At 58.0% G+C, this 15,884-nt stretch overlaps 1 protein-coding gene across 11 annotated transcripts in view; it reads left to right on the forward strand.

The window, feature by feature from the left end:
* Nucleotides 1-328: 328 nt before the first annotated feature.
* Nucleotides 329-15,884, forward strand: part of PLEC (plectin) — a 60,492-nt gene continuing 44,936 nt past the window's right edge. For 5 of the 11 annotated variants that reach the window (XM_035276851.3, XM_035276854.3, XM_035276855.3 and 2 more), the window contains exons 1-2: nt 329-371; nt 1,699-1,897. In XM_035276851.3, the coding sequence (XP_035132742.3) occupies nt 1,705-1,897 (193 nt within the window). In that variant the 5' untranslated portion in view covers nt 329-371; nt 1,699-1,704. Of the gene's footprint in view, nt 372-1,263; nt 1,412-1,698; nt 1,898-4,528; nt 4,671-15,884 lie in introns of those variants that run through there. The other 6 variants (XM_035276860.3, XM_078352937.1, XM_035276862.3 and 3 more) reach the window with 2 other exon arrangements.

Genomic DNA, 15,884 nt, shown 5'->3' on the forward strand with positions numbered 1-15,884 from the left:
GCGGGGCGGGGCCCAGAGCGCACCCAAGCGAGCGCACGGCGTCCCGGTGTCACGCACGCTGGCGCCGACTGCGTCTCCTTGCCGACCGGCCTACCCGTGCGCCCTGGCTCAGGTGTGCGCCGCTGCCCTGGCCGAGTCGTCCCCCGCGGGCCCCGGCCCGGCCGCTCCCGTGATCTCGCCTGCCCCACGCAGACACGGGCGCCCGATCTCGCGGACATCGCTCGCTAGCTCTCGGCCGGGCCCGAGCGGCGCAGCTCTGGGTAGGGGCCGGGGCGGGGCTCGGGGCTCGCCCCGCCTGCGCCGCCTCCGCCGCTCTCCGGGTCGGAGCAGTCTGGCTGCGGCGGCAGAGCTGAAGCGAGCGGAGTCACCAGGCACGTATGACAGCGGCCGGGATGCAAGGGCGCGCCGCGTGCGGGCGCTGCGGGATGGGGGTCGGGGGGGGGTCTCCGGTCGCTGGCCACACGGAACTAGGGCTGCGCCGCGGCCCCTCCTGCCCTCCCTCGAGAGGACAGCACCTCCCCGCGCGCCCGATACTGCGGAACTGGACGGGCGGTGCCCGGGGTGTGGGCAGGAAAGGCTGCTGGGGAGGCGCGGCTGACCGCAGGGCTCCGGGCGGGGGCTGCCCCCGGGGCGGCCGGTGGAAGGGCCAGTGGGGGCGGGGGGCGGCGGCCCTCTGCGCAGTGCCCGCAGTCTCCTCCCTGGCCCTTGGCCTGAGGGCGGAGGCACAGAGCCCACATTGTGCCCCCACACCAGCCCGCCCCGCCGAGACAGAGCCCCATTCACCTCCCGCACGCCAGCGCTCTTGGGGACGGGGGCTGAGGAGTGTGCGCAAATGGGTATTCGTGCGCCCTGGTTGCGTCTGCGGTGCCGGTGTACGCGCCCCCACGGTGGGCTGCTGGAGCGGCTGCCTGGGCACCCTCCCCGGCCTCGCCGCAGCAGAGCTTCCACGGCCCACGCCGCTGCGGCTGCAGCTATTTATAGGTCTTCGCTGCGGAGATCGAGGTGGGACTGCGGCCTGAGGTGGGGGAGCATGATGGGGAGTCCTAGAGGTCGAGACGGCTTGGAGGTGGACTGCCGGTGTCCAGGGGAAGGGCTTGGGTGTCCTTCTCGGATGACCCAGTGAGCGGAGGGGGCGGTGGTCAGCGTTCCTTGATGGCCTCGCTTGCCTACGATTAGAGGATTACACGAAGAGTCAGGTTTGGGATGGAGGCAGTGGAGGCCCGCGTCTGAGTGAAGGCAGTCACCCCCTCCCCTTCCATTTGACAGGGTGGAGGGTGGTCTGTCCTGTGCTGATCCGGTCCCTCGGTGACAGTAGGCGGTTGGCGTATTGGCGACAAAGAAAGGAGAGTGGCAGCCAGTGTGCGAGAGTGGGGGTGGCCAGGGTGGTCAGGGTCCTGGTGATGGACTGGAGGTGAGGCCAGTGGCTGGGTGGGGGTCACTGGGTCACTGTGTGGGTTTCTGAGGAATGGGTGGGAGGGGGCGAGGCAGTCGTGGATGGAGTGTAGTCAGTGCCTGAGGCGAGAGCATGGGTGTCAGTATGTCGGTACAGCAGGGTGCAGGTGTGTGGGTCCCAGTGTCCCCGTGAGAGGGTGGGTGGGGTGGGGTCAGTGTCTAGGTTAAGAAGGAGGTGGGTGGGTCAGCGTGCAGAGTCCACTCCTGAACCGGCAGAGATATGACCCCCTCCTGCTCCCCCTCCAGGAGGCCATGTCGGGTGAGGACGCTGAGGTTCGGGCAGTCGCTGAAGATGTCTCCAATGGAAGCAGTGGCTCACCCAGCCCTGGCGACACGCTGCCCTGGAACCTTGGGAAAACGCAACGGAGCCGGCGCAGCGCGGGTGGCGCCAGGACCAACGGGAGTGTCCTGGACCCTGCGGAGCGGGCGGTCATTCGCATCGCAGGTAACTGCGCAGGACCTTGCCTGTGCATCTCCGTGTCACACGCGGGTTGACTGGGTTCTCGCGGTGGGTTGACTGGGTTCGCGCCGCGTGCCGGGCACTGGGGCTGGGACTGGATGGGAGGCCTGGGGGGATCCGCGCGTCCCAGGTGAGTGCAGGCGGCGCAGCGCCACCTGCCGGCCCCGCCTAGGCGGTTCTTGAGACCTGGGGTTGGGCTTCTGGCCGCAGCATCCGTCACTGACTTTAAAACGGTCCAGTGCCCAGCTGCAACAAGGATAATTTTTTGGGCTCCTGGGACAGAGCTGCCCACCAGGCCCTCGGTCTTGGCTGCTACCATGGGGAAGGGGGGCATGTGGGAATGTAGAAGCAGTGTCTAGCGAGGGGGTGCCTGGTTGTCTGGAGCCCCAGCCTCTTCCTGGGCCAGGATCTGGCCTTGCCCTCCAGTAGCTGCCCATCCTGGGAGAAGGATGGGAAGGACCCAGCGAGAGGCCTGGGGAAGGGGGAGGGCAGGAGGGAAGTGGGTGACCTAGAGCTGGAGGCCATGGGAAGGGTGTGCTAGGAGAGGGAGGAGCCGTAGCTCTCTAGGCTTAGGCTGGAGAGTCCTGACTTGTTCCAGCCGGAGGGCAGGGAGGGCCCCTGCGGGAGCCAGAGAGGTCTGCAAGGCCAGGTGCTGAGCCCTGAGGAGGTTGCAGGAAGTGGGGCTGCTGGGAGCAAGAAGGAGGGAAGGAGAGGGTCACCACCGTGCACCCAGCCCCAGCGTCTGGTGTGAGCAAGAAGCAGGGAAGGAGAGGGTCACCACCGTGCACCCAGCTCCAGCCCCAGCGTCTGGTGTGAGCAAGGAGGGAAGGAGAGGGTCACCACCGTGCACCCAGCCCCAGCCCCAGCCCCAGCCCCAGCGTCTGGTGTGAGCAAGAAGCAGGGAAGGAGAGGGTCACCACCGTGCACCCAGCCTCAGCCCCAGTGTCTGGTGTGAGCAAGAAGGAGGGAAGGAGAGGGTCACCACCGTGCACCCAGCCCCAGCCCCAGCCCCAGCCCCAGCGTCCGGTGTGAGCAAGGAGGAGGGAAGGAGAGGGTCACCACTGTGCACCCAGCCCCAGCCCCAGCCCCAGCTTCCGGTGTGAGCAAGGAGGAGGGAAGGAGAGGGTCACCACCGTGCACCCAGCCCCAGCCCCAGCCCCAGCCCCAGCCCCAGCATCTGGTGTGAGCAAGGAGGAGGGAAGGAGAGGGTCACCACCGTGCACCCAGCCCCAGCCCCAGCCCCAGCCCCAGCCCCAGCCCCAGCATCCGGTGTGAGCAAGGAGGAGGGAAGGAGAGGGTCACCACCGTGCACCCAGCCCCAGCCCCAGCCCCAGCCCCAGCGTCCGGTGTGAGCAAGGAGGAGGGAAGGAGAGGGTCACCACTGTGCACCCAGCCCCAGCCCCAGCCCCAGCTTCCGGTGTGAGCAAGGAGGAGGGAAGGAGAGGGTTACCACCGTGCACCCAGCCCCAGCCCCAGCCCCAGCGTCGGGTGTGAGCAAGGAGGAGGGAAGGAGAGGGTCACCACTGTGCACCCAGCCCCAGCCCCAGCTTCTGGTGTGAGGTGCATGAGCTTCAGAGGTTTTCACATCACACGGACTTTTTAAAGAAATAAGTCATTTATTTCCACTTGAAAGGGAATCACTTGTATCGTTCCCACACCTGGGCTCTTCTCAGCATCACCTTCACAGTTGTGGAAGAGTGGGGGGGCGGTCCTGAGGCCCTGGAGGATTGTGGCCACCTCCAGCACTCACTGCCGAAGCCAGCACCCCATGCCAGGGCTCTGCCTCCCTGATGGTTTCCTTAGGACCTACTTCCTGGAGGCCGGACTTGAGTTACAGGACATGTGGTTTTAAACTTGAAGAAAACATGGCCAGGGGCATCCCAGAAAGGGTGGCCAAGATGGTGAAACCCCGTCTCTACTAAAAATACAAAATTAGCCAGGCGTGGTGGCAGCACCTATAATTCCAGCTACTTGGGAGGCTGAGGCAGGAGAATCGCTTGAACCCCGGGAGGAGGTTGCAGTGAGCCGAGATCGTGCCACTGCATTCACTTGGGTGACTGAGGACACTCTGTCTTAAAAGAAAAAAGGAAAAAAAAAGGGTGGCCCACATTGGTGAAGGCTGGGAGAGCCGGGCTTTGCCAAGCTGATGGGTGGAAAGAGCAGTTTTAATGATCACGAAGCATTTTCTCCTGTGAATGGGCGATTCCAGTCCTCCTATGTGCACTTAACTTTTGTTTGTTTTGGTATTTTAAGGGTTCTTTATACCGACTCAGTCGTCTCCAATGTTGCAACGGGAAAGTTCTCAGCGGCGCGCAGGGAGCAAGGAGCGGGGCGGGCAGGGGCGCGTCTCGGAGGCAGTAAGGTCGCCGGCCCGGCGGGGAACAGACAGGTCCCTGTCGCCCCTGGGCTGGGGCCGCACGGGCGGGAACGGGAAGAGGCGTGTGTGCGGGACTCGGAGCCCGCGGAGCCCGCGGGGCCCGCCCGCCGGGAGGCGCCCAGACCCGGCTCCCCCTGCCCGGCCGCCGCCCGGCCCGGCCCCGCCCGCCCGTGGGGCATCCTGGGTGCGGGGGCGGGGCGGGGGCGGCCTCTTTAAGCGGCGCGCGCGGCCGCGGGGACAGAGTGGCCGCCGGCTGCTGGAGGCTCCGCTGCGCCCCGCGCCTCGCTCCCGCCGGCATGGCCGCCCTGCTGACGCCCGGCTCGCCGCCCGACGAGCAAGACTTCATCCAGGCCTACGAGGAGGTGCGCGAGAAGTACAAAGGTACGGCGCCGGCCCCGGGGCTGCGGACAGCCCCGCCGCTTGGCACCTCGTCCACGGTGGCGGCCACTCCGTCGTCCTCGTCCTCCTGGCTCATGCCCAGGGAAGGGGGCGGGCGCGCGCCGCTGAGCCCCCGCGGCCATGCCCTTAATAGGGCATCTCGTGGTGCGGGTGGGTGGGGTGGGCCGCGGGCGGGTGGGGGCGCTCAGGGCTTGTCGGGGTCGGCTGTCTGAGCCAGGATTCGGTGTCAGCGCCCAGCAGACTCATGGGTCGAGGCTGAGCCATCCCCTGCCCCTCCTCTGGGGCACCTCTGCATGGGACAGCGGTGGCTGCGCCGCCTGGCAATGGATTGCATAGTTGCCGCCTCTCCTCACCTCCCCAAACTGGCGAGGGCCTGGGCTGCCACCCTTCCTTGGCAGGGCACCCCCACGCACCCCTTCTGTTTCTTGGGGGACAGCTGTGGGCTAGGGGTCAGGCTAGGGGAGCATCAGAGTGGCCTGCCCACCTGCTTGGTGCCTCAGCAGACCCCCTTGCCCTAATCCATGCCCACAGGGAGCCCCTGAACCCTCCTAGTCTCTGGCGTGCGCTGGCCATTCTTGCAGCCCAGCTGCCTGGCTCCTCCGGGCAGTTGTGGACATCGCATTGGCTTCCAGCCTGCAGAGGCTTAGAGGCAAGGGACTGAGCTGCTGGGGAGGGTCCGGGTGGGGGCCCTGGACAGAGCCCATCAGAGCAGGTTCCAGCTCCACGTGGCTGGTTTTGCTGGCTCTGCCCCCAAGGGCAGCTCAGGGAGAGAGGTCCTGCTGGGGCCCCATGGTGCTGCTCTCTACCACAGCCTCGCCCAGCTGGGTAGGTTTCATGGTGCCCTGAGCTCACCTTCTTCAGGTGTCCTCCATGGACGGCTCTGGGGCAGGGTGGATGTGCTGCTGTGGTTCTCTTTGACAGCGCCGTGCCCAGCGCCTTTGCCTGTGTGACTAGTTCATCCAGGCCAGGGAGACACTCCTACACCCTTGGGGAGGCCTTGAGTGGGCAGCTTGTCACTCATGCTCTGCACAGCTGGCCCTGCCTTGGAGGGAGCACCCGGCCGGGTGCTGGGGTGCAGGGCACGGAAGCGGCTGCCCTCCTGGGCTCCAGTCCTCCTGACAAGCCCCAGGACAGAGCTGTTTCTGAGCTGACCGCTCTGTTCAAAGTGTGGGACCTGTGCAGAATCGTTTCCTCCTGGGGTTCTTGGTCTGGTTGGGTTGCTGGGCTGCCTAGGGTGCCCCAGCCTGTCCTGGGCGCTGTGCTGAGGCTTTCCTGGCCCCCAGACTGTCTTCCCTCTACCTCCTGTGGTAGGGGTTACTTCTGATTCATCCAGAGTGTGAGCCAGACAGATAGCTGGAGGTTGCTGGGACCCTATCTCAGGGCCTTCCCTCCCCAGCTCAGCTCCTCTGGAGGCCAGGGTTTGTGTTGGACACAGAGTCCTTCTGGGCTTGGTCGTGGAGGCTGGTGAGGGGGCAGGGGGTGCCGGGGTGCCTGCCTGAAGTGGAGTCATCATGTGATGGTGCAGCTGCCCACATGTGTGTGGCACTGGCCGGAGAGTGGCTAAGCAGGAAGGCAGGTGCTGAGGCTCAGTGAGTGCACCAGGCATTCCAAGTCTCCTTAGCTCCAGGCTGGCGACAAGGGGACAGGGACGGGCTGGGCTGGTACCTGTGTCTGGGAGCCATGGGCCAAGGCTGAGGAGGGCCTGCAGGAAGTCAGATGTGGCCCCCTGTGCCCTACAGCATTCCAGGCCTGACCACTGTGAGCTCCTTGGACCTGCTAGATGGCTGGAGCTCTGGCTCTTCCTGTCCTTAGGGTGGAGGGACTTTGGGAGGGTATCCCCAGAGAGGTAAGGCAGGAGGGCATGGTACATCCAGCTGGTGATGGGGAGGCAGCCCGAGTCCCTCTGTGAGAAGCAGCTGTGGGCCCCTGTCCTGTGCCCAGCTCAGCATTTGCTGGTTCCAAGGAGGCCTGCACCCAGGGGCCCCTGCACAGCTGATCCCTGAACTGAGAGATGCTCTGACTTAGTCTCCCCACCTCTTCCCTGCTGTGGCATTGCCCCTGCTTCCACCTCACCTTGCCCTCTCACAGAGACAACTCCCTGTCCCTCACCCTGGTGACCTTTACCCCTACCCCACAATGTCTGAGACCCTCCCCTGGACACGTCATTCCCTGGCTCTCCCCTGGAAATCCCCAGTCTTTCCTGTACAGTCAGCCAGCCACTGCTCCACGCAGAGCATTTCCAACTTCCTGTCTGCCTGAGCCCCTGAGCTCCCCCATTCTCCCTGCCCCCCATCCAGGGCAGATTCCTTTGGGGCTGAGGCCACTGTGGCCTATGGTGGGAGAGCTCTGAGCGCCCCGTGGGAGAGGCCTCCGTGCTGAGGGCTGTGGGCTGGTGACTTAGACAGTTCGCGTCCAGCTGCCCGGCCCCCCAAGCCTGGCCTGTGACAGCTCATAGAGGCTGGGCTGTCCTGCCCCACTATGGGAGCCTGGACAGGCCTGGGGTGGGTAGGCAGGGCGGGGACAGTTCTAGGGGAGAGTTGTGGCTATGCAGGTGAGTGGAGGTGAGTGGCTCGGTGAAGAAAGAAAGAAAAGAGCCGTCCAGCGGGGCTGTAGCGTTGCCGGCAGGGGCCTGTGCTGGGGGTCGGGCATGAGCACAGGACAGAAGAAAGAGCCGTCGAGCGGGGCTGCAGCGTTGCCGGCAGGGGCCTGTGCTGGGGGTCGGGCATGAGCACAGGACAGAAGAAAGAGCCGTCCAGCGGGGCTGCAGCGTTGCCGGCAGGGGCCTGTGCTGGGGGTTGGGCATGAGCACAGGACAGAGAGTGGGGAGTGGGGCCAGCCAGGGGCCTGGGCAGTGGGGGGTAGAGACTTTAAGGTTGTCATGTTAGGGATGGTAGTGGGGCTTAGGGGTGCTTCGAGGTGGTCCTGGAGGGGCAGCAGGGGTGAGAATGAGGCAGGGGTGAGTACTACTGGTGAGTGGGTGGGGTTGGTGTGGGGCAGGGGCCAGGGGTGGGAGTCCTGCATTGGTTTGGAGGAAAAGTGGGCCTGGAGAGGGGCTGGGTGTGTTCGGTGCCCACAGGGCATGTGCCCAGCCTGTGGCCTTCATGTTTTTCAGGACCCGTCGCCAGCTCTGGGCATGCCCAGTGCCATTGTGCCTGGTGACCTGCTCATGTGTCCCCACTCTCCCCTGTCCTGGACTCTGAGCTTGGTTATCTGTCCCTGGCACTAGCCCCAGGCCCTCAGCCAGCACTGCAGGGTGTTTGCACGGGTGAGTGGGTGATGGTGTAGGGCGTCGTCTGCAGCGGCTGGTGCTCAGCTGGCAGAGGGGAGGCTGCAGGTTATTTGGGGCTTTTTGGAGAGGAATTTTGGTTGGTGTTTACTGTCAAAAGTAAAATGCACCAAAAAAAAAAAAAAAATCAAGCAGGGTGGAAGTATACAAAGTAAAATAGTGAGAGTTGCACCTCTGGGCCCGGGTGCCGGCTGAGTGATCACCGTGAGAGGGGGCGGGAGGACTTGGACTGCGATTTCCTCTGGAGCCACTGGCTTTTCCTGTCAGCACCAATTAGGTTGATCTCAGGCTGATTGTCAGTATTTTTTAATAGCTTTATTGAGGTGTAATTCACAGGACGTATGGTTCACCCATTCGAAGTGTCCAATTCAGTGGTTTTAGGACATTCCGAGTTGTCAGTTCCAGGACATTTTTGTCACCTGGCCCCTGGCAACACTGCTCTCCTTTCTGTGGTTACTCACTGGCCCACGCTGGTCTGTACTGGTCTGTATTGGCCCTGGGTCTGGCTTCTTTAACTTGCCGGGGCGTCTCAGGGCTGCTCACGTCAGGGCATCGTCAGCACCTTACCCTCCCCATGCTGGAGTCAGTTCCGTGGTCTGGAAGTGCCCGCTTTTGCTTATGAGTCTGTCAGTTGGTGGATGGTGGGTTGTTTCCACCTTTTGGGTGTTATGAGTGATGCTGTGCTGGACGTTTAAATGCATGTTTTTATGTGGTTGTATTTCTTTTTTATTTCTGTTGGGTAGATGCCTAGGAGTGGAATTGCTCTGCTGTGTGGTGATTCTATATCCAACCGTCTGAAAAACTGCCAGATTGCGTCCTAAAGTGGGTGCGCCATTCTGCATTCCCAGTGACAGCCGGGGGCGGGGTTTCCAGTTCCTCACATCCTCATCAACACTTGTTATTATCTGACTCTTTGGTCGGATAATTGACATCCAGTCCTAGCGGGTGTTACGTGGGGTCTGACTGTGATTTGGATTTCCGTTTCCTGAAGGCTGAGGACATCGAGCACTTTTATGTGCTTGTTGGCCATTGTCTATACGTTTTCTTTTGAGAAATGTGTTTTTAGATCCTTTGTCCCTTTTAGAAATTGGCTTTTGTTATTATTGAATTGTAATCGTTTTTTTGTATATTCTGGATGCCAGTCTCTTATCAGAAACAAGATTTGCAAAAATCTTCTGTCTCTGTGGTTTGCCTTTTTGCCTTTTTACTTGCTGCTGGTGTCTTTTTTTTGAGACTGAGTCTTGCTCTGTCACCCAGGCTGGAGTAGGTTCAAGTGGTTCTTGTGCCTCAGCGTCCTAAGCAGCTGGAACTAGAGGTGCGTGTTACCACACCCAGCTAATTTTTGTATTTTTAATAGAGATGGGGTTTCACCATGTTGGCCAGGCTGGTCTCAGACTCCTTCAGTGCTGGGATTACAGGAGTGAAGCACCTCGCCTGGCCAGTGGCGCCCTTTGAAGCATGAACATTTTAATTTTTATGACTCCAGTTGATCTGTTTTTTTCCTTGGTTGCTTGTGCTTTTGGTGTCATATTTGAGAAGCCATTGTCTAACTCAAGTCGTGCAGCTTTACACCAATGTTTGTTTTTTTTTGAGGCAGAGTCTTGCTCTGTCGCCCAGGCTGGAGTGCAGTGGTGTGATCTTGGCTCACTGCAATATCAGCCTCCTGGGTTCAAGCGATTCTCTGGCCTCAATCTCCCAAGTAGCTGGGATTACAGGTGTGTGCCACCAGGCTCAGCTAATTTTTGTATTTTTAGTGGAGACGGATTTCCTCATGTTGGCCAGGCTGGTCACTAATTTTTGTATTTTTAGTGAAGACGGGGGTTTCTCATGTTGGCCAGGCTGGTCTTGAACCTGACATTAAGTGAGCCACCCCGCCTCAGCCTCCCACAGTGCTGGGATTGCAGACTTGAGCAACCCCCGGCCTGAATTCTTTGCTCATTAACTGCGGTGAGCTTTATCTCCTAGAGTTGTGGACCATTCGCAGCTCTTCCTTTGTGAATTGCCTACTCAGAAGGGTTGTTGCCCAGGCTGGTCTCGAACTCCCGTGCTCACAGGTAAATGGACACAGCCCTGTGTCTGGCTTCTTTGACTTGCCATCATGCTTTCAGGGCTGCTCACATAAGCAGAGGAGTTTGAGACTAGCCTGGGCAACATAGTGATACCCCATCTCTTAAAACAAAAATAAAATAGCCTCCTAGGCTCAAGGGATCCTCCTGCCTCGGCCTCCCAGATTGCTGGGATGACAGCTGTGAGCCGCTGCCGGGCCTGGCTACTACATCTTTTCATATCAGGGATTCAGCACCTGTGGATTTTGGTATCCATGGGGAGTCCAGAACCCATCCCCTGCTGATACGATTGTATTCAGCTTAAATTTTGAAGTTGCCTGTGATCAGCACCAGCTCACGGAACAGAACTTTCCAGCTCCTTGAAAGGTCCCCCTGTGTCCCCAGTAGCTGGTCACACCATGGATGGATCTCACACCATGCATCAGTTCTGATTAATTCTGTCTATAGTGTCTTTAGCTATATCACTTTTTTTTTTCTTGAGATGGAGTCTCGCTTTGTCGCCAGGCTGGAGTGCAGTGGTGCGATCTCGGCTCACTGCAACCTCCATTTCCCCGGTTCATGCAATTCTCCTGCCTCAGCCTCCCAAATAGCTGGGACTACAGGCACCCACCACTATGCCCTGGTAATTTTTGTATTTTTAGTAGAGATGGGATTTCACCTTGTTGGCCAGGCTGGTCCCGAACTCCTGACCTCGGGCGATCCACCTGCCTTGGCCTCTCAAAGTGCTGGGATGACAGGTGTGAGCCACTTTGCCCAGCCAACTATATCAATTTTTAACATTCACCAGTCTTTTATGATTTCTAGATTTTATGCTGTGCTTAAAGTGGCCTTCTTGTATCCCACCGTCTGCTGAGAGTTGCTTCCAACACTGGCGCATTTTCCTTAAACGTCTGCATAGTTGACCTTTGTGGAATTTGCTCGGGGCTGAGGCAGAGATGTTCACCGAGCCTCAGCTTCTCGTTTGGTGTTTCGCTCACAGGGTCTGGCTGTGGGCTCTTGGGTAACAGGGACGACTGTAAACATCTCCCCTCTGCCCATCCAGCTCTCTGACGCAGGGGCTGTGTGTCGCTGCACCTCTGTACCCCGAGCCGAACCCCTGTCCTGTGGCAGGTGTGGCTTGAAACATGCATTGGGTGGGAGAGGAAGGTAGACTTGGAGCTGGCTGGACCCCTGCGAGATCCTGGCCTGGGGTCTCCCAAGGAGACCCTGGTGGTGGCAGTGGAGGTGGAGAGCAGCCTGGGGTAGAGAGGATTCGCCTGTGACAGAGAGGGCGGAAGAGCCGGAGCTTAGCCTTGGGTGCATAAAATCAGAGATGCCTGTGAGATGAGAATGCATGTGTAGGCACCGAGGTGCAGGAAATGCCAGGCTGAGCTGGGGAGGCCAGGCTGGGAGGCGGCGCTTCGGGGGCCATCCCTAGGGCAGGCCTTAGGCCAGAGCTCCGAGTCTGGGGTCCTCCAGAGCTTAGAGGCCTATGAGAAGAGGCAGCCAGGAAGCAGGGTAGTGGGAAGCTGTATAGCAGTCACAGCAAGGGGCCTGGTGGCTCGGTGAAGGAAGAAGGGGTGTGAGGAAGCAGAGCCTCGTTGGGAGCAGGGTGAGGCCTGGATGGTGCTGGGACCAGGTGATGAGGGGGTGTTAGGGACCTCAATGGGACTGTGTGGGGTGTGGTCAGATTGGATGGGTGATGCCCACATACCCACAGTGGGCAGGGAGCTGTGGGGCTGGGAGAGCAGGGGCATGGGTTGTGAGGTCAGGGACCCATAATGGGGCATGGGCCGGGTCATCTGTAGGGGCGGTGGCCTGGCATGACAACAGACCAGGCAGAAGGGGAGTTGGAAACTGCAGTTCAGATGGTGGAAGGAGAGTGCCAGCTGGGAAGACAGGATCCTGTAGCACTTGGGACGTCGGCCCTCAGGGCCTGCTCTCCTCCCTCTCTTCCTCTGCTCTTTGGGAGTTTGGGTCCTGGTTGGCTGCAGAAGAGTCCTCCCAGCTGGTGGTCAGCTCTTGGCAGGGACTGTTGCTGCTACTTCCGGGAAGCAAAGGGGATCCAGGACCAGGAATGGGATGGGGATCACGTTGTGTCCCCGTGTGGCTCCAGGAGTAGGGGCAGACCCAGGGCCAGTGCTGTGGGAAAGGAAGGCCTCAGGACAGCATCAGCGTGGCTGGTCTGAGTCCGGGTGCTCTTGGGCAGACTGGTGTGTCAGGCGGGCTGGGGCCAAGTGGGACAGTGAGAGTAGGGAAGGCCATCCATAGGGGCACACCAGGGCGGGTGGTGTGGGGGCAGGGCTGGGCAGGGCTGGAAGTGCGGGTCTGCAGGGATGGCAGAAGAGGTGTCTTCAGCATCGCATCTCTGTCTTTGCCTAAGATCAAGTGTGAGGTATCTGCAGTGAGTGTCTCGGGTGTGGCTTTTACGATTTTTATTCTGCTCTTTTGTTTTTTCAAATGAATGTGTCTTTTGACCTTTCGAAAGTGCATCTCTCTCTTCTTTCTTGCTAAATGAGTGGCTACCTGGGAAGCTAACGGAGCAGGCCTATGAGACACAGCTGGATGCCACTGTCATGACAGCCACAAGAATGCACGGTCGCTTGCAGAATACAAATACCCCCAAAGAATGTGCCCTGTTTGAAGTTCCTGTGGCCGCGGTCACGTGTACCCACAAACCTGAAACAACAGGAATATATTCTGTCATGGTTCTGGAGGCCAGACATCCAAATTCACGATGCTGGCGGGACCACACTCCCTCGGAGGCTCCAGGGCAGGCCTCTCCAGCTCCTGTGGCCATCGGCGTGGCTGGGCTCGTGGCTGCACTGTTCCAGCGTTGACATCTATCCTCACGTGGCCCTCTGCACCTGGCACGGGCTGTAGGCCTCCCCACTGGGTCATCTAGCATGATCTCATCTCAAGATCCTTGTCTTCATTACACCTGCAAAGATCCTTTTTCCAAATAAAATACCATTTATGAGTTCCAGAGAATTGTTCATAGATGTATTTTTTGGGGACCCACTGCAGTCTGTCCCCTGGCCCCTCAAAATTTATGTCTGCCCCACTTCCAAAATAAATGTTTCTTATCCCAACATGCCCCAAAGTCTCAACCTATTGTAGCATCAACTCTAAGTCTAAAATTCCATCAGCTCAGCCAGGCACCGTGGCTCATACCTGTAATCCCAGTACTTTGGGTGGCCCGGGTGGGTAGATCACTTGAGATCAGGAGACCAGCCTGGCCAACGTAGCAAAACCTTGCCTCTACTAAAAATACAAAAATCAGCCAGGCGTGGTAGCGCACACCTATAATCCCAGCTACTCAGGTGTATGAGGCATGAGACTCGTTTGAACCCAGGAGGTGGAGATTGCAGTGAGCTGAGATTGTGCCACTGCACTCCAGCCTGGGTGACAGAGCAAGACTCCATCTCAAAAAAGTAAGTAAATAAAAGATCAGCCAGGTGTGGTAGCACCTGGCTTGTAGAGTCAGCTGCTCAGGAGGTGGAGGCAGGAGGATTACTTAACCCTGGAGGCTGAACCCAGGTGACAGAACGAGCCCCTATCTTAAAAAAACAAGAGCAACAACATTTGATCAGCTCAGAAGTCCTGAATCTGCTCACGGAAGCTGCGTCTAAATCAGGCGGTGGTGAGGCTCTGGGTAGGGTCCAGAAGGGGGCACAATTTTTCTCCATCTTTTAAATTGTAAAGGAAGTGTTATGCCTCCAAACTGCAATGTTGGGTTAGGCATAGACTAGACGTCAGTGTTTGCAAAGGGAGAAATACAAAGGAATGAAGGGGTTGCCAGTCCCAAGCGCGTCTGAGATCCAGCAGGATGACTTCCCTGAGGTTTCAAGGTTTGAAGTTCCTGTACCCACAAACCTAAAACAACAGGAATGCCTGGGAAGGCCCTTCTGTGGCTCAGTGCTCCTCCCTCTGTACCTGCAGCCCCGCTGGCTTCTGCCTCTAGGCCTGAGGCTCTGACCTTGGAGTCATTCTTCCTTTTTCTCAAAGGGCAGCACATGCTTGTGACTGCCTGGGTCTGTCATCCTGTTTCTTGCCTGTAGACTTGCAGAAGCCCAATACCTTCCTTCATTTCATCCTGTCTCTGTCCCCTTCAATCCAGGTGGAGAGTGTTTCTGCTGGTACAACATTCTCATAAACCTTCTGGGTCTCCCTTGTATGTCACAGGGAGCCAGGCCGTTAGAGATCCTCCCTGGATAATCTTGGCTCTATTTTTGGCTTCTGCTGAGATGGGTGAATGGAACCATGAGTCACACAGCTCATCTCTCCAGAGATGTCTTTCTCTGCAGAACACACTTTCCTAACCGTGAACCTCTCGACATTATCACTTGCAATCTAAATAGGCTGCACACACCCCAGCTCACCCATGCTGGTTCCTTTTTCTCAACGGTTCCTTCCTCAATTTATCCCTTTCTTCCTGTACTCACCATAGGCAGCAAGAAGCAGCCAAGCCACACCTTCCACACCTTGCTTGGAAATCTTTTCAGCTGAATTTCCAAGTTCACGGCTTCCAAGTTCTATTAAGCTTGCAACAGTGAACACGATTCAGCCAAGTTTTCCTTCAATGGAAGAAGCACGTTTCCTCTGCTTTCCTATGATATGTGCCTCGCTGCCTTCCAAGGCCTCACCAGAAGCACCTTTAATACGCATACTTCTGCCAGCGGTCTGGTCAGACAGGCCAGGCTTTCTTTTATTGTGTGCCTCGATGTCCCAGCTTCTGCTTATTACGCAGTTCCGAAGCCACATCCACGTGTTCAGATACTTGTCACAGTAGCACCGGCTCCTGCTCACTGTCCGTATTGACTCCCCGTGATTCCCACTGGGAAGAATCACAAGCAGAGTGCTCTAAATCAGTAGAAAGGGATCCTTCTACTGCTCTGGAGGCCAGAAGTCAAGATTCCGGCACCAGCAGGTCCACGGTTTCTCCGAAGGCATCGGGAAGAGACGCCGGCCTCTTCTGGTTCCACTGCTTCTTGGCTTGTGGCTGCGCCATGCCAGCTCCTGCCTCTGTGTCTCTCCATGTCTAAGGACACCTGTTTTTGGATCTAGGGCCCACCCAGGTAATCCAGGATGATCTCATCTCAAGATCCTTTACTTAATTAGATCTGCAGAGACCCTGTGTCCAAATAAGGCCACTTTAATGAGCTCCAGGGACACGGACATATATTTTTGTGACCACCATTCAACCTACCCTTCAGGAGTGGGTTAATGTGGAACCTATGTTCCATAGTCATTGTTTTAAACAGTGTGTACACTGGGCATGGTGGCACATGCCTGTAATCCCAGCACTTTGGGAGGCTGAGGTGGGAGAATCTCTTGAACGTAGAATGTCAAGGCTGTAGTGAACCCGGGCTTCAGAGCAAGACTCTGTCTCAAAAAAATAAAAAAATGAAAAAGCCTGCACAGCGTTCTTTAGTGTGTGTTAATTTATCTGTAATTTCATAATTTAACGTTATGAAGTATTTTAGACATATGTAACTTGTTTTACTTAGTGATACTGATACAGCTTGGACGTGTCTCTGTGACATTAATTTACAATACAACATTCCTCTGTATGGCAAAACTGATCAATCCTTTCTCATAGGACATTGAGCTTATTATTATTATTTTTTTGAAGACGGGGTTTCACCATGTTGGTCAGGCTGGTCTTGAACTCCCGACCTCAGGTGATCCACCCGCCTTGGCTTCCAAAGTGCTTGGATTACAGGCATGAGCCACCACGCCCGACCTATTTTTTTTTTAATATTAGAAACGGCTGCAGTGAACAGTGCCGTAGCTGGGTCCTCGTGCGTCAACATGACTGGTGTTACAAGTGGAATTTCTGGGGCAAGTGGTTTTCAAAATTTA

This window comes from Callithrix jacchus, chromosome 16, assembly GCF_049354715.1.
Source record: "Callithrix jacchus isolate 240 chromosome 16, calJac240_pri, whole genome shotgun sequence".
In the NCBI taxonomy this organism is placed as follows: domain Eukaryota; kingdom Metazoa; phylum Chordata; class Mammalia; order Primates; family Cebidae; genus Callithrix; species Callithrix jacchus.